This window comes from Diabrotica undecimpunctata, chromosome 7 (genome assembly GCF_040954645.1).
Source record: "Diabrotica undecimpunctata isolate CICGRU chromosome 7, icDiaUnde3, whole genome shotgun sequence".
Classification (NCBI taxonomy): Eukaryota; Metazoa; Arthropoda; class Insecta; order Coleoptera; family Chrysomelidae; genus Diabrotica; species Diabrotica undecimpunctata.
Window position 1 is genome coordinate 156,781,961 of NC_092809.1, and position 19,659 is coordinate 156,801,619.

The window sequence follows — 19,659 nt, forward strand, 5'->3', positions numbered from 1 at the left end:
AGTTTGTATTTGTGTTATTATTTATGATAAAGCTCGTTAAAAATGAAATATGTTAATATTTCTGGAGTTAACAATGATTTACTGTTAACGGTATATCCCATAACTGAATTAAAAACAAAGGTTGTAATTACAAAAAATATGTATCTACAAACTGTCAATTTTTTATTGTAACTCATATTGCTTATACCCTTTCTTAGTAATGACAACATAAATTAGTTAAATATTATCCCACAAGATTTATCACGACCAAATCCTTTGCTTTCCTTCTAACCTAGTGTATCAAAATCCACAAAGCATTCTAATACCCGAACGAACAATCAGTCCCAAACTCTGCCTTAGAAGAAAAATAGGAGACAGTTACAAACAAAAAATGAATAAGAAGTCCTGATGAGGAAAAATCTAGAAAATAAACAAGATTAAGCGACTATTGGCTGGAAAAGCCACTTAACACATATAACTCGTTTAGCGTCCACATTGAAGAAAATAAAGGAAGGAAATGATCAACAAAACAATATAAAATTATATAAATTTTATAAAGGATCTTTAAATAAAACTTTTTTAATATAAAAAAAATGTAGGTACCTAAGCCGCCACCTATAACCATAATAAGTTATTACAATTGTTTATAAGTAAAAAACATACCTCTTTTTCAAACGGTTGTTTTGTAAATGATTTCGATGAAAACTTAATATGCATTTAACTTCTGAGATAGTCTAAGTCTTAATGAATCCTATGAAATTTGCTGAATGTGTCTAGCATCATGCATAGGGCAAGCTCAATAGTTTAAATAATTAGCCTCAGGGATAAATAAATTAAATAACTTTTAAAGTATTTGACCGATCGCCGGGAAATTTTGCACATCAAATTGTGAACATAAATTATTGTTTAAAAAAACACAAGGTAAAAATACGAGTACTTTTTGATATATTCGTCATCTAGTAACCCCCACCTATGTCTTAAAAATTTCAGATATCTGCGAAAAATTTTTCGACCTTTTTTTTAACCAGACTGGGCTACTTGGGAAGTGCCGACAGAATGGAATACTTCTTATAGTACGTTATTACTATATGCTAATGAAATTTTGTGTCTGCTTATTACTTAATTGTTAATATTGTTTTATAATAATAACACACATTTGTTTAAAATTTAAACAATCTTAATTTTTTTAATATTATTTAAAGATTTTAATATTTAAAATTTGTTAAATATAATATAGAAATTTATTCATCATTTACATTTTCGTTATTATCTTACATTCATGTTATTTTCATTTTGATTATCAGTATAGTTTAAAAATAGAACTCCTGGTTTATGATGAATACAATAAAACTATTTTATTTATTGTATTTCCTTTACTTTATCTTTTATTTTAATTTAATTTTACATTTCATCATTGATTTTATATTTTATTGATTATCTTGTCTTCTTCTTTTTGCACTACCGTCTCCTATCGGAGGTTGGCTACCATCACAGCAATCTTTACTTTGTTGGCTGCAGCTCTGAACAACTGTATTGAACTGCACCCATACCACTCCCTTAAATTTCGCAACCAGGAAATCCTCCTACGTCCCACATTTCTCTTTTCCGAGATTTTTCCTTGCATAGCACCTTAACATTCTCGTTCTTAAGTTTATATTTATGTCCCGGCTGCATAGGAACTTTTTCATTTTGACAAACGATTGTCTCGCTATCTCTGTTCGCCTCTTGATTTCTCTTGTCTGGTCATTAGTATCAGTGAAGCAAACCCCTGAATATTTGTAGGACGTAACTCTTTCAACTGGCTGATTATTTATGGTTAAATTCACATTCGTGTATAGCTTATTTGTTACAATCATGAATTTAGTCTTTTTGATGTTCAGTTTTAGACCATACTTATTGGTATGGGTGTTTGTTTTCCATCAAAAACTGTAAATTTGCTAGGTTATCTGTTACTATTAGCGTGTCATCAGCGTATCTTATATTGTTAATTAACTCTCCGTTAATGTTCATACCAATGTTTTGCTCTAGGAGCGCTTCCTGGCATATTGTTTCGCTATATATATTGAATAATAGTGGAGAAAGCACACAACCCTGACGCACACCTCGACGAATCTCAATTTCTTCGGTTAACTCATTAGCAACTTTGATTTTTGCTGTTTGTCCCCAGTACAACCTGGATATGATGTTAATGTCGCGACTGTCGATGTTTTTGCTTCTTAGGATTTCATACAGCTTTTGGTGTCTGATTTTATCGAAGGCCTTCTCAAAATCTATGAAACCTACGTAGAGGTCTTGGTTTACATCCAAACATCTTTGCATTAACACACTCAGACCAAACAAAGCTTCCCGTGTTCCCAGTCCACCTCTGAATCCAAACTGTGTTGCGCTTATGTCCTCTTCTAATTTATTAAATATTCTTTTGTGAATTATTTTTAAAAATACTTTTAGTGTGTGGCTCATCAATGATATAGTTCTGTGGTCTGAACACTCTCTGGCGTTATTCGTTGTTATTCGTCTTCGGGATTGTGACATTATTATCTTGTATTTGATTAACTTGTATTTATGTTTAATTAGTTCATTTTGATTATCATTATATTCTAAAAAATAGTGTGCATATTATAATTATGTCGATAAGCAGAGTAATAAGTGTATATGTGTCTATATTATGTATATTTCTCTATACTACAAGGTTGCTGCAAGCGTCTCGGTCACGCATGGGCTTATTACCGTCCTGTGGAAAAACATACGGTGCGATAAGAAGCACTACAAAAATAAATATGTTTAATGTATTATTTATGGCTAGTACAACAAAAACGTTGTCCGAACTATCTTTCCTCGCAGTTTTTACGCAGGATCTACCTAAAAATACAACATATAGAGTGCTCCATTAAAAACAACAAAAATTGATTGCGACTGCCGCTTTTCGCATGATGATTTTCCCTGAGCTGTAAATTATAATATACGTGTCAGCTACCGGTATGCGGAAGTGCAAATTTTCAGACTTCAGACTTTCAAGACAAATTCCTATTATTTTCGGAGATAAGTTTAATATGCGATCTACGTGAAACACGCAATATGAACTGCAGTAAAGAGTTCAGCTCATGTCCGTTACACAATAAATATTATTTTCTAAAGCAGACCAAATAGACATTATCAATGGTTTAAAAAAATGGAAAATATTTTTTCATAAAAAATAACGTAGTACCGAAAAATATCACTCCATTACCTAGCATTTTATAATATTTATGTGTCAAAACAAAAATTCTTAAACGAAGTTGGTTACAGAAAATATTATACATAATACATCTAGACAAAATAATATTACAAATCATCAACTCATTCATTTATCATCATCAATTATTAGGCAGTGTCTTGAATTAAGATATTTTATGGATAATTTCTTAAAATAATTTTATACTTGGTAGATGGTACAAAATAGTAGTGGATAGCATGAAACGTATACGTATACATATATTTTATTTTTTTTTAATTCATTCGTATATACGATATTTTGTACACGAATGTAAAGTTGTGTGAATTATAGTATTTATTATACAGGGTGGCGCACCGAAAACGAAACAGATGCATTTACTGGCAGATGATTCCTTCTTAAAAAAAAACGCTTGAACCCGTCGATTTTGTTATCGAGGGGGAAACAAAATTGGCATAAAATCACATTAACGTTTGCAGCCCCCTAAGCGGGGGTGGCACCATCCCTAAAATCTTAAATGGAAAGGGGGGTCGAATGATCCATCATTTAAAAGGTCTTTCAATTCCCTTTACAATGATGTAAAATTCATGTACTTTAATTCAGTAGTTTTGGAGATTTATTGATTTAAAGTTTAAATACATCATCGTAAGAGGAGATCAATACATAGCAGCAAAGTTGTTAAAAAATAAAGAATGAACTGACCTGTCAGCCGAGTAAATGTTGAAAATGACCACCATTACATTCCATGCAATAATAAAGATTTTGCTGAAAACGTTGCCGGACATTTTGCAATATTTGAGGAGTAATTTGATGGCACTCATTCACAATTCTTTGTCGTAAATCTTCTAAGGATTTTGGCTGAGTAGCATAGATTTTGCTTTTTAAGTAACCCCACAAAAAGAAATCTAAAGGTGATAAATCTGGCGATCTTGGGGACCATTCAACAGCACCTCTACTACCAATTCATTGACCTGGAAAGGTCTGATCTAAATAATGCCGAACTCTTAATGCGTAATGTTGTGGGGCACCATCCTGTTGGAACATCAACATATTCTCAACGTATCGACCATCATTCTGATTTTCAATTATATCTGTTAGCGCAGGATCTATGGCATTTTGCAGTAATTCCAAATACATTTCACCAGTCAAATTTCCAGGTAAGAAAAAAGGACCAACCAAATGATCGCCAAAAATGCCAGCCCAAACATTTAATTTTGTGGCTGCTGTGTGTGTACCTCATGGTAAATTCTGGGATTAGAGTCCGACCAATATCGACAATTATGACGATTTACTTCGCCATTTAAAAAAAAAAGGAACATTCGTCGGAAAAGCAAATGTTAAATAAAAATTGTTCATCGTTTGTAATTCGTTCACTCATAACTTCACAAAATTCTAATCGCTTATCAAAATCGTCTTCATTAAGTTCTTGTACAAGGTGAATTTTATACGGATGAAAATTATGGGACTTTAGAATCCGTTAGATAGTACGTCGACTAACACCACACGAAGTTTGCAATTTGCGGGTACTTAATGTAGGATCTACAATAACTTGCCCTAAAACCCCCACTTCTGTTGCTTCGTTCCTTATAGGATTTTCCATATTACGTTTTTTATTGGCGACTGATCCAGTTTCCCGAAATTTAGCTACAAGTTCTAGAACATATTTTCGGTGCACATTATTGTTCTCATGTCGCTCATTAAAAATTTGTGCTGTTCTATTAGCGCACTGATTATTTCCGAAAAATATTTCAATAATTTCAACCCTTTTTGCCGTGGAATATACCATGGTTAATTTATGTATAAAGCAATAAATGATATTTTAACAACAAAGATTGGTCAAATCAATCGCAAACTAATGTACTATTTCCTATTTAAAATAAGTACGTGGCATTCTCTACTTATCTTTCTTCAAGAAACAACTTTTTTTGTCACAAAGGACACTTCAATTGCTATTTTTATTATTAATAAACCATGGGCGTAGTAAATAAAAGCATTTACTTATCAAGAAAATGCTTTTACTCAAATTTCTTCTGAAAGAAGTACAAACTAATTTGATGTACCTATTAAAGTCTACTTTAAACTTTAAATCAATAAATCTCCAAAACTACTGAATTGAATACATGAATTTTACATCATTATAAAGGGAGTTGAAAGACCTTTCAAATAATGGATCATTCAACCCCCCTTTTCATTTAAGATTTTAGGGATGATGCCACCCCCGCTTAAGGGGCTGCAAATGTTAAAGTGATTTTATGCCAATTTTGTGTCCCCCTCGAAAACAAAATCGACGGGTCCGAGCGTTTTTTCAAAAAAGGAATCATCTGCCAGTAAATGCCTCTGTTTCGTTTTCGGTGCGCCACACTGTATAAAGCTAAATGGCGAAATCTTGTAACGAACTAATAATTGCCGTATTTATAACTTTCTCCGTAAAATATCAAGATAAAGAGGACAAAGAAGCAGCAGAGGAAACAGAATAATAGAGTATGTTCGGCAAGAAAACTAATATACAATGAACACATAAAGGTTGGAACACATTCGTTAAACGGTTGATTTAGCCATTGGGTAAAGTTGAGCATTTTCTGCTGAACTCATATTTTTGATTGCGTCACCACTGTTTGAGTTATGACGTTATTATCATTTTTTTTTAATGGTAATACCTGATTTTGACACTATTATCAAAAAGAGCGCATATTTTGTATACGAATGTCATATTTTTCTGATGTCGCTTGTGTCACATAACCGTGTGTTCGAGAAATAAAAGTTTACTCATATCTAAACGTAATTTATAAAAATATAAACAGGTCTATGTAAACTTCTTCCTTCTTGTATGTAGGCTTTAAAGCCTGTTTCTTCTTCAATATTCTTCTTCTTCTTTTTAGCCTTCTGTCGTCCTTGTTTGGACATAGGCCTCTCCCAACTTCTTCCATCGGTCTCTATCCTGAGCAACATCTTTCCAATTTGTTCCGGCTATTCTTTTAATCAGTTACCAGCTGAAGTCCGTTTGAAGAGGTTTACTCCGGACTCCTCCGGCTCCGGACACTGGAACTCACTTAAAGCATGGGTGTATGTTACCTGAAGTAACATTTAATTAAAATATTAAACATCAAATAATATTAACAACATCATGTACCATCTTTGGTAACATTATATATTTTAAAGGGTTTTTACCCTAATATTTTGGTGGCTCAGGCATGGTAACCTGTATTTTTAACCTGATGATGGAACTGTTGTTCCGAAAACGTTCGTGTTTTTAATGTAGCCCTTTTAAGGGTTTTTATAAAATATACCCATTTACAAAGATTAACCTCTTTTTTATGTCATCAACTCTTCATCTGTGGTCTTCCTCTTGGTCGTTTACTTTCGTAAGGTCTCCAATGTTGTATTGTAGTATTCCAACGTTGGTCTTTTTGTCTAGCAGTGTGGCCCGCGAAGCTACATTTAAATTTGGCAATTTTTTTGTTTTGGATCTTACCCAGTCGTTCCTCTTTTTATCTGACAGTCGTATACCTAACATTGCTCTTTCCATTGTTCTTTCTGTTGTGGCTAGTTTATTCATGTTTGGGTCCAGGTTTGACCAGGAAGGATGCATTGGTTGAACACTTTGCTCCTCAAGTATTGGGGTATTTTGCGGTTCTTAAGTATCCAACTAAGTTTTCCAAATCCTGCCCATGCTTACTGTTCTAGTAATTTCCGCACTTTGGTTCTCTTTGTCGTGTCTCAGGATTTGGCCTAGGTAGATATATTCCTGGTTTTGTTCCATCTCACTGCCATAGTGGTTTAGCTTGTTGCCATAATGTTCTTCAATATTAGCCTTCTAAATTGTTTAAATTATCGCACCATCTTTTTCTTGGTCTGCCAATACTTATTTGTCCATTTGGTGACTTATCTAGTGCTATTCGTACTATCCTATCCTCTGCCATTCTACTAATGTGTTCGTTCCAATCCTGTTTCCGTTTTGTCACCCATCCATTTATGTCTTCTATATTGCTTGCCCTTCTTATGTTTTCGTTTCTCTCCCTATCCAACAGACTTTTCCCTGATATTCGTCGAAGTATTTTCATCTCTGTTGTTTCTTTTGTTCAGTATGACTTTGCATTTTCCTAGAGCTTCTGTTGCTACTTCTTCAATGTTGTTTTCTCCCAGCCTGCGTTTATATCTTCGATGTCGTCTATTTGTTTCAGATGTTTTTTCTGTGCTAGTCTTCTTTGGTACATTTCTCTTGTATAGTCGTTCCACAGTGACCTACATTGAATCTTCTCTCGGTGATTTCCTGTAGAAAATGTTTTGGGGTTACTTTCATTCTTATTTTTGCTAGTACTAGTTTGTGTTCACTCCCTGCATCTGCTGAGCTTAAAGTTCGGATATCTAAAATCTGCTTTGAATGGATTTTTCTACTAAATAAACCTACAAACTATTAAATTAAATTTTCTCTTTAAGTTCGTTAATATTATTAGGTATGTTAACCTAAATTTTAGACTTCAGGTGTCCCCATAAAAAACAATCTCGTTGGGACAGATCAGGAATTCTAGCTGTCCACTCTAAAATCCTCGTCTGCCAATCCATCTATTAGGAAAAATATTGTTTAGGTATTCACGTACATGTCGTGCGTATAGCGGTGGTGCTCCATCTTGCTGGTAGCATAGCGAATTGTCCGGCAGCTGATGATTTTGATGTTTTGGGTATAGAGCCGCAAGTGCAGGAATTGTTCGCTGTTGAAGTAAATGGAAATACGTGTCATTGTTCAATGAACCGACAATAAAAAATGGTCCCACAATATTATTACCCACTATTCCCGCCCACAAGTTGACTGTCTCTGAATACTGAGTGTGTCCTTCTAGCGCCCAGTGAGGGTTCTCTTGTGCCCAGTACCTACAGTTCTAATTATTTACTGTACCTGTTAGGAGAAGCTGGCCTCATCTGAGAAATCACATTTCCGTAGGAATTGCGGATCAAGATTACATCGATTCCTCATTAATTCACAAAATTCTTGTCTACGATCGAAAACACCTTCATTAAGTTCATGAATCAATTGCCGAGGAATCAGGTGCGTCGGTAATAATGGCCGACATGATATTCGTATTCAGCAACCCCAAGAACCCACGAATTGATATTAAACTTATTTCCGTCAATTATTTCCGAATTACAAATTTATTGTTTCATCATTTCGAAATGCATTTCCCTGTTCAATAATACAATTTTCAGTTCGATATCATCACTTTTTATGCACAAAAAAGTTAAAGAAGCCGCAGGCTTATACAAACCTAGAAGAGTTGGGTATTTGGCAGATAACCAAGGCAAACCACTGTTAACTGTGGAAGAAAAACTAGACACTTGGAAGAATTATGTGCAAGTAACTTTTGCAGATGAAAGGCAGAATACCATTGAAGACACTGAGTGCCAAACAGGACCCCCGATTACCATTGAAGAAGTCACGTCAGCTATTAAAAGAACTAAAGATGGTAAAGCGGTAGGGCATGACGAGTTTTGTGCAGAATTCCTAAAACTTATGAATGAAAAGCGAATAAAATGGATAACAACTGTATTAAACAACATATACGTAACTGGAAAAATACCCCAACGCTGGTTAAAGTCGACCTTCGTGACCATACCAAAAAAAGTAAATGCCAAGACATGCGAAGACTACAGAACAATTAGCCTAATGAGCCACTTACTTAAAACGTTCTTGAAATTGATACACGGCAGAATATATAAAAAATGCGAAGAACAAGTATCATGGACGCAGTTTGGATTCCGCGATTCCTTAGGCACCCGAGAGGCTCTATTCGCTGTCCAAGTGCTTATGCAAAGATGCAGGGATGTTAACTGTGATGTGTATACTTGTTTTATCGACTACAAAAAGGCATTTGATAGAGTAAAGCATGATAAACTTATAAACATCTTGAAAGAAGTGGGGTTAGATGATAGGGACTTAAGAATAATCTATAATTTATATTACAACCAAACAGCCAATATTAAAGTGGATGACCAATTAACAGAGGCAGTCTCCATAGATAGAGGAGTGAGGCAAGGATGCATTCTGTCCCCGGTGTTATTTAATATATACTCTGAATATATCTTCGAGCAAGCGCTAGGCGAACTACAAGAAGGCGTATTAGTCAACGGAATACGTCTAAACAACATTAGATATGCCGACGACGCAGTAGTTTTTGCAGATAGTCTGGACGGTTTGCAAAGAATAATGTCGCGTATATCAGATATAAGTAGAGAACACGGACTTGATCTTAATACGAAGAAAACAAAGTACATGGTAATCAGTAAGCGCGAAATATTAAATACACAGCTTTTGGTTAACCAACATCCAATTGACATAGTGGACAGCTACACATACCTTGGTACCAACATTAACAGTCAATGGGATCACTCCAGTGAAATAAAACAACGCATAGGAAAAGCGAGATCGGCGTTCATAATGATGAAGTCTCTTTTCAGAAGTCACGATTTACCACTTGCTACCAAAATCTCTCTCATTAGATGGTATGTATTTTCTACGTTATTATACGGAGTAGAGGCCTGGACACTTTCCGAAGCTTCTTTAAGAAAACTCGAGGCATTCGAGATGTGGTGTTACAGACGTATTTTAAGAATTTCATGGGTGGATCGTGTGACTAATGTTGAGGTCCTACGTAGAATAGGCAAGGAATGCGAGATTATTAACACCATCAAAGAGCGCAAACTGGAATATCTTGGCCATGTTATGAGGAATGAACAGAGATACGGCTTGTTGCAACTCATTCTTCAGGGCAAGGTATTTGGAAAGAGAGGACCAGGGTGAAGAAGAATATCTTGGCTTTAAAACCTGAGAAAGTGGTTTAATACATCGACAACCGGACTATTCAGAATAGCAGCAAGCAAAGTTAGGATAGCCATGTTGATCGCCAACATCCGGAACGAATAGGCATCGTAAGAAGAAGATCATCACTTTAGTTCACAACCTTTTCTAACGTTCTTCCATAACGTAACATCCAATTGCAAAGAATTGGTGGCATTGAATCGCCTATACGTGAAACGTATACAATTTTATGTCCAATACTTAAATCACACAATTAAAAAAAAATTAAATAAAAGGAGGAAAGGAATTTTAGTCAAAATATTTAAAGTGTTATAATATAACTAATTTTGTATTATCTACGATCTATTCCAATAAAAATAAAGGTCAATGTTGAGGTAGACATCAAAAACACAGAATATTATTACTCATAAATTTGGAACCACTTTTAAGTCATAAATTAACACGTGGAATGAAAAATTTCAAGGTTTGAAAATTCGATAATTTAAATTTATTGATATCTATCTCGAAATTTATATATAAATTCGGACTGTCCTCTCCATAATGCATTAGTTATTTTTGGTTTTGCTTGCTAAGTACGCTTTTTTATTTTGGAAATTGGGAATTTTTGTACAGCTTTCATACCCATATTTATTTATTTCTCTCTGTAGCTTTCTATATGTAATACCGATGCCGGTACGACTTGTGACTACAAAATAATGAGATTTATATTCTTTTATTAAAAGTATGCGTGCGCCAATAGCGTCAACAGCTGTATACAGTGTCTAGTGTGTATAGATATATTAGATAGTGGCATTCGTTTTGATAAAATCTTCAAAATACTATTTAATGTATGGTATTTAAGTGTTTTATTTAATTCAACTACGATTTTTTTCCAATGTTTCCAAGATGGCTACGAAGATGTTAAAGGTGGTAATACATGTCTGGTCTGCCGTTCTACTTTAGTATCACACTGGTGGTTAAAAAAATAAAAATACTAACGTAGTAGTTTATAATTCCGGAATATAAAAACCGGAATATAGATAGATAAATCTGGATTGAAAGGAACATTTTGAAAGCTATGAAAGAAAAGCAGTAGGTTTATGAAGGACTTCGCTTTTCACCAGAGTTTCGAATAATAAAAAGGTCGCATAGTGCACTGAAAGGATGAAAGAATGATGTATATTGAAGGGAATAGTAACTAAATATGAATAAAATTAAATTAAAATACAAAGCACGTGGTGTTCGTGTGTATTAAGGTATAAAAAATGCTTATTAAAAGCTTAAACTTTTTATTGTAAAGAAGATCTTTCCGGAATTAAATCATTCCATCATCAGTTTATTAAAAGAGAGAGTAAAAATACCAATATTAAAAAACAAGTAAGTTAAAATTTAAATATATAGAAAGAACACGTTGGTTTTTTACTATTTACATAAAAAGTTGTTAAAAACATTGTATGGCCACATAAAAACATTGGAAGGACATCCGTATTAAAAAATCCTCATGGTATTTATCAAGGTAAATGCAATAGACTGTTAACTTGATTATTAAAAACTAAAAATGGGGGCATCTTACATGACCCCCTTTAGTTGGTGAGGTTTTATAGACTTCCATTACCTCTGATCTGTGCTGGAGTCTTGGGCTAACTAATAGAAAGATGGTATGAAAAATCAGTTAGTGCCTGTCAATGTCAAGTAGAATGATGTAGTAGGAGCAAAAGTCATTGTGCTTAAGTTTGTGAATAGGCAGTTTTTAGTGAAGAATTGTGTTTTGTGTATAGTAGGATCAATAGCAATTTTTGGTATTTTAAAAAATTGGGAGAATGTAAAATAATGAGTGACTGTGATGTAAAATAAATTTGGTATACCAAGGTAAGGCAAAATTTAAGTTAGGTAGTTGAAATTAATAAATCATTTTAAAGGCTATGAAAAGAATGTTATTTCCTAATTGTTTCCTTGTATGAAGTAAGTATAGATAGAAGTTGGTTTGAAATTTATGGAAGATGAACCGAGGAAAAAGAAAGAAAAGGAAATAGGAGATGAATGTAAATATGTAAGCTGGGGATACTGAAACTGATTGTGATAAGAGATTGGTAGATGTAAAGTGAGTATTTATAAGAAAACCTGTGTGATTAGTTAGATAGTAGTTATTGGAGAGGATGGGAAATTGGATATTGGAAAAAGGGGGATGTTAGTGTATTAATGGTGACAAGAATAGAGTTAAGTATGGCGGATTATATAAGGTGATATTAAGCTATGGGAAAATAGAAAGAAATGTAGAAGTAAGTCAACTGGATTTGAAGTTAAAAGACAGAAAGTTAGATCAGGAGAATAATTGTCGATGAAGTGGGACAAAGTCTCTGTTGATGCTGGTGTGACGATTAACACAATTGGGATTGTTTTTCTTTTCCTTGGCTATTTCCAAATCCTCAAAAAGGTCAAGTTTGAGATAATCTCTGCCTGGGATGTTATGAAGAAGAGAAATATCATCTGGTACCTTGATTGTGTGATTGTGATATTTAAGATGATGGGAAAAGGAAGAAGTGTTCTCTAACTTAGAATGTTCCATGGCCCTGGTTACTAGAGATCTACAAGTTCTACCAATATAAGTGGCATCACAGTCAGAACATTGAAGTTTATAAACTCCACTTCGTTTGCTGAAGTCAATAGAGTCCTTACTATTGCATAATGATCTACTCAATTTATTGTTAACTTTAAAGGAAATCTTAATATTTTCAACAGAATTCAGGATAGTGTTTTTGATTGATTCGGAGAGTGTTGGACAGTGAAATGGTAATGAGAAGTAAGATGGGGAATCTGAAGTAATGTTAGGGTAAGCTGATTGTTGAAGCAATTTACGTTTCTTTTTATAAATGAGTTTATGGATGATATCAGGGTTGTAGCCATTATTGAAATAATAAAAATTTTAAGCTTTTAATAAGCATTTTTTATACCTTAATACACACGAACACCACGTGCTTTGTATTCAATAGGTATACTAGCCACTCCTGGATATTTCCACTTCATGGTTTGTTCCAGTTTCACTTTTATTTTTAAATTAAAATGTTTTACAGTATTAGTCTCAGTATTTTATAGTCACACCTTGTATTTTCTACAATTTGCCTTTCTATTATATCGTCTTATTTAGGATATAGAAGTATTATGGTGTTGGGCTTTTAATTTACTTATGTTATATTTTACCTTTGATTACCTTTACTAATTTTTTAAATAAGGATTTATTTATGAGTTCACTAAGAATTTTCCGTTTTGCAATAAAAAGTAGATATAATTTTCTTTGATAATAGGTGCACATGAGAAAAGTTTGATTTTTTATAAAACAATAATTGTTAATTTATTTTAAAATCAGAGAGATAATGTAACAATGATCAAATATTGCCAGATATAGAAATACTAGTGGTAGGATAAGGATGCCTCTTGGTGCCATTACAATTTATTGTTAATAATAATAGTCTCCCGTTTTATACCGCTGCGCGGCTTTGGGAGTACAGCAGGGTAGTCTGCTATATCTAGGGCCTACGGTATACAAGGAAGGTAACATGGCCAGTGCTACGCTTCAACCGCCTATTATTACCCCTGGTTTTACCCAAGGTACTCATTTTATTCAGGCTGATTCGACCTGGGGCATATAGACATTTTTTTTAAAAATGTCTAGTTGTTCTTGCCGGCGGTAGGATTCGAACTTCGGACCACCGGCGTGCGAGGCAAGAATCCTACCGCTTGCGCAAAACAATTTATTGTTTATAGTAAAATATTTATGCCAAGAAGTCCTCTTACAAAAATAACGAATATTACCAAAATGATGTGAGAGCTTGCAGTATTTACTGGAAAATTCGTTAAACTTTGTAGCAGTTTTTACATGAAAATCAATTTTAAGAAAGTAAATATTTTATCTATAATGTGGGACTAGTTTATGGAACATTCGAGTGATATCAGAAGCAGTTAACCGGATAATTATGAATTTAGTTTTATATGTGTTGTGTAATATGATCATCTTGATGTATATCCGTTGTTATCAAATCTACCTTTTTCCGATAATGTAGATAACATTGTCCTGTTTTATTCCAAATGGCAGACCTCACATATTTTACGATTTTTACAGTACCGCCATAGATCTAAGGTGGCTAGTAAAAAGAATAGGAATTCAATAGAACTATCCATAATCTCTCCACAGACTTCCGAGAAGCATACAAGGGATCAGAATGCAAGGGCAGAACTTTCGATTCCAAAAAAACTGATCCAACTTGTTAAAATATATGTAAATGGCTGTAGATCCAGAGTAAGGATAGGTAACCAACTCTCAGAATCGTTAGAAATAAACAGTGGCTTAAAACAAGAAGACACACTTTCACCTCTCCTCTTTAATATAATCCTGAAAAAAGTAGTAAGAATAGAGACAGTATAAACAGAAAAAAAAACAGTAAGAATAAGAACAGTACAAATTGAACAGAACTTTTGACAGTAAATGGACCAAAATTACTACTATCTTACGCAAACGACATCAACATTGTTGGAAACATCGTGACCACTGTAAAGAAAATTAAACAAAATAGAGATAGAGCTAGAAATAGAAACTCCACAACGTTATTAAATCCAAGAGCCTAACGCCAACATCAAAAATCAGGATATATCAAACAGTGTTTAGACCGGCATAAATACAAGATAACTGCAATATGAAAGTATTGAAATCAAAAAACTCAAGCGGCATAACTAAAATCATAGAAATAAAAAATTAGAAAAACGAGAGCGAGACAGAAAGGAAATAAGCGAAACCATTGAAAATTCTACACTAAATAATACTCGGTAAATACACAACCACAACAACGACGTACCGAACGAACAATAATTAACACCGTCTCAGAAGAAATACCGGACATAACCGACTATGAAATAAGAATGGCACTAAATCAACTAAAAACGAATAAATGTCCGGGAGAGGATAAAATTACAGTTGAACTGTTGAAAATAGGTGACAGAAAAATGGAACAGGTATTAAATATTTTATTTAATAAAGTAATTGATGAAGGAAAGATTCTCAAGAATGGTACAACTCTGAAGTCATTCTACTATTCAAGAAAGAAGAAAAAAGCAAACATCGATAATTACCGACCAATATCCTTGCTATCACATCTCTATAAATTACTAACTAAAATCATAACCAACCGCCTAACACATAAGCTCGATTTCTATCAACCTATCGAGCAGGCTGGATTCAGAAAACATTTTAGTACCATAGACCACTTGCACACCGTAAGAACACTGATAGAAAAATGCACCGAGTATAATGCTCCAATTCATATGGCGTTCGTTGATTTCCATAAAGCATTCGATTCTATCGAATTATGGGCGGTAGGCTTAAAAATGAACTACAGTAAAACAAAAATACTGAGCCGAGACCAGACAAATATAACAATACAAAATCATACCATAGAAAATGTTGAATATTATGTATATCTAGGTCATGTCATCAAATTAGGAAAACCAAATCAAGATGCTGAAATTAAAAGAACATAACTGGCATGGGGCGCTTTCGGCAAACTAGCATATATCTTGAAAAGCACCTCCATTCCTGTAAACCTAAAGAAAAAGGTGTATAACACATGCATACTACCAGTTTGTACCTACGGCTTGGAGACAGTAGCCCTTACCAAAAAATCCGCTAAAAAATTAGAAACAACGCGAAGAGCAATGGAACGAATCATGCTTGGAATATCACTGAGAAATAAGATTAGAAACACCGAGATAAGACGTAGAACGAAGATTAGGATATTGTGGAAGAAATCACAAGAATGAAATGGCGCTGGCAGGTCACGTAGCCCGATATAATGACAACAGATGAGAATTCTAGAATGAAGACCAAGGACGACAACAAGAAGCATGGGAAGACCTCAAAAAAGATGAGTAGATGACATAAGAGCAATGTCAGGCAAACAGTGGATAAGATTGGCGCAAGATAGAGACAGATGGAAGCAATTGGGAGAGACCTACATTCAAGAGTGGATGGAAAATGGTTGACAAAGAGAAGAGAGTTTAGACCGGCGCCCATATGTGGGTGTGAGACTTAGATGCTGACAAAAGCAGTGGAAATAAAATTTTTGTGATAATTAACCAAAAATATCATTAGAAATATTTTATTTGATGTTTTTACTTTGCACTTTGAGATCGTTCTCAAAACACAATAATTTGCATTTTACAAACTCTGTGCTGAAAATCAAAACGTTAAATAAAATATTTATAATGATATTTGCGGTGGATTCCAAAAAAAATATAACAATAAAATGTAAAATGTCACAAGAAAATAGCTTCAGAAACATATTAGGGAAATGTTTTTATGGATTCGATAGTACAGGAAGAAATTCAAAATAGAAATGGTACCTAGCAGGTTTTGGTATGAGTATTTAATATCTAATAACTAATTTAATATCTAAATATAATTTCCAACGGCACCAATTATTAAATCTAATCATAAATTATTTACAAATCAAATCGGAAAATTTTTATTTAAACTTTTCAAATTATTTTTTAAATTCAGTGAAGAGCTAGTTATTATAGTGCAAACACGATTTATTTTCGTCTTAGTCGAATTTACATAAAAATACCTTCGTCAGTTACAACCTACTGCTTTATTGCTGAATATATTTTGTACTAGACAAATATTCCTATAAATATACTGCATAATTTATTTAGCAAAGCTGGCAGTGCTTATTTGCCAGAATATATTAAAATGGAGAAAATTTTTATAGGCCAAAAAAAAAACAAAATAATTAGATCTAAGCACTAGAATTAGTCATAGAATCAAAATTAGTAAACTATTTAAAATTTTCTATTTATCTGGAAAGTGTTTCGTTACATTTTACTTTGTAATAGTGAGATTCAGACCTCCCCGAGGCTTTAAATCAAACTTTGAATATGAATTGTAACAAAAAAGATAGAACAATGTAATAAAATTTCCAATAATGAATAAGAATATGTTTTTATGTTACTTAAAAAGTGATTAAATACTCAGGCATAAACACCATTGCATTCAAACAAAAATGAACAGTATTACCTACTAACATTGTAGATAAAACTACATAGAAGCGGTTAACACAAACAATTAATACCTACCTAAGTAATCTAACAACTGATACGAGCACAGGTACTCATTATGGAAGGCAACAAAGAGATAGAACAGCTAAATTATCTACTATCCACTCATATATTGAGACACAATTAATAGAATGTTGAGACATTTGTGTTACATTTCAAAAAACACGTTCACGTCCAATGATAACCAGGGCGAACAAATATTAGAAGAGACAGTCCAAACAAAAAAATAATAATCTCAATAAATGTAAGAGGGAACATACATATCCAAAAAAAAAAGAAAAGCGAGATCTGATCTCATAGCAGGAGAAATATTAAACAAGAATATGGAAAATAGGACGAGGGCTGAGTAAAAAAAATGACAAAAATTAACAAATTATGATTCAAGATATATTTTACACAATAATTGTGAACAAAGTAAGCATCACCTGTTGGTGTCGGCAGAGGAGGTGAAAATGAGACTAGTACATCAACCAAATGGAGAAAAGAGATGCGTATCCAAATAGAAGATAAAACTACATGTCGCCATTTACCAAATGTAGCTAACTCGGTATTTTTCGATATAAGATTAGTTATTCACTGAATTTTGTTTAAAAAAAAGATTTTTCTAACCCAAAAAATAAACACATTACTAACCATTTGACTTATAGGCTCTACTTATGGCACCGGGATAGCAGCTGTTAAATTCACTGCTTTGGGCAGACCACAATTGTTGGTAAGTAACATACTTTTACCTAACCATTATTAACGCTACAACTTGCTTACACAAAGAATATGTTGTAACAAATCTGTAACAGTCAGATATCTGTCAGGAGTTAACTGTGTTTAGTAAAATTTTTTAATTAAATCTACTGTGACTAATATTTTCCACACATTTCTAACCAAATTTAACTTAAAACTTTTGCAGCCAGTGGTAATAGTTGATGGTATTTTTGTATTTTATCTTAAATATATCATCATCATGGCATCTATACTCCTGACGAGGCGACTGCTGTCTACTGTCTATGGACTCTCCAGATTCATTTGTCGCGGGAATCAGTCCGCATTAACTTTTTTTTTGTTTACAATTAGTTGTGTGACTTTTGTTTCTCCACATTATTTCTTTTTTTGCAAATGGATTTCCATTCTCGAACTCCTATCTTCCTAAAGTCCTCTATTATCTTATTCTCCCATCTCGTTTTGGGTCTTTCTCATGGTCTACCTGTTACTGGTGTCTAGTTAGTGGTGATTTTATTGATAACTAATTGTCTGGATCTTTCCTTTGTAGATGTCTCATCCATCTGAGTCATTATATCTTGATAAATCTGACGATGTCTTCTACTTTCAAAAGTTATGTCAATACCATCAATTTTCTAAATTAACCATTACTTAAGTTTAGTGGGCCTGCTATTGTTTGTTTTGTGTAGCACTAGACGTGTTAGAACAGATGCGAGGTTTATCTAATCACATATTGATTGAAATGACATAAGATTGAAAATAATTAAAATTTTAAATATCAAATTGGCGAGGATAAAATGAATACTAACTGCATGTAAGACGAATTATAAGTTAAGAAACATGTGCAAAGGAGGTTATGTATGGATAAAAAAAGTCAATTTATAAAAAGACAGATTTATAGTTTATTCGTCTTCCGGGTTTGGACCGTGTCATTTGTGAGTGACCCAAAAGTGGGTTCATCTCGACGTTTCGCTACAATTGTATGTAGCTTCTTCAGGAGAACAAAAAAGAAAAAGAAAACAAAAGACAGGAAGATGGGTAGTTAGCAACGGTAACTCAGTTACTCAACGCAACCAGAGGCGAATACTAACTACCAAGATGGGCATTTGGTCACAGTAACTCAACTACTTAACGCAGCCAGAGGTGAAAACCAAATGCCAGGACAGGAATGCCTCTCGACGCGTTAGTGTTCTGAGCTGTTGGACGTGAATCCCTGTCCTGGCATTTGGTTTTCACCTCTGGCTGCGTTAAGTAGTTGAGTTACTGTGACCAAATGCCCATCTTGGTAGTTAGTATTCGCCTCTGGTTGCGTTGAGTAACTGAGTTACCGTTGCTAACTACCCATCTTCCTGTCTTTTGTTTTCTTTTTCTTTTTTGTTCTCCTGAAGAAGCTACATACAATTGTAGCGAAACGTCGAGATGAACCCACTTTTGGGTCACTCACAAATGACACGGTCCAAACCCGGAAGACGAATAAACTATAATTCTGACTCTGGCCGTGGAAGCCTACGATTTCAAAAAGACAGATATAAAATGATTAACTAGAAATGTAAGAACTCATCCCAGGAAAATATTTAATAATATAAATGAATTTTCAATAGCGAAATGCCTGTTTATAGATGAACAGCAACTTCCCCTTTAATTTTGAAGTACAACTGACACGATAGAGCAGAGTTGCCAAATGGCAGATCTACTTTGTCCATTGTATAAGTTGTATGTATGTGACTTAGAACATACTGGAGTCTAATACAGGAAATATAACTAAAATAAATGAACAACTAAATAAAGATTAAATAGGATATATAGTTGATTGAAAAGTTGAATGAAGAGTTGATCGCCAACTATTTTTAAAATAAAAATA

General features: G+C 33.7%; 1 protein-coding gene across 2 annotated transcripts in view; it reads left to right on the forward strand.

The window, feature by feature from the left end:
- slgA (proline dehydrogenase slgA) overlaps nt 1-19,659 on the forward strand; it is a 135,190-nt gene that overhangs the window by 77,262 nt on the left and 38,269 nt on the right. For both annotated transcript variants that reach the window (XM_072538585.1, XM_072538586.1), the window contains one exon: nt 17,732-17,796. In XM_072538585.1, the coding sequence (XP_072394686.1) occupies nt 17,732-17,796 (65 nt within the window). The remainder of the gene's footprint in view (nt 1-17,731; nt 17,797-19,659) is intronic.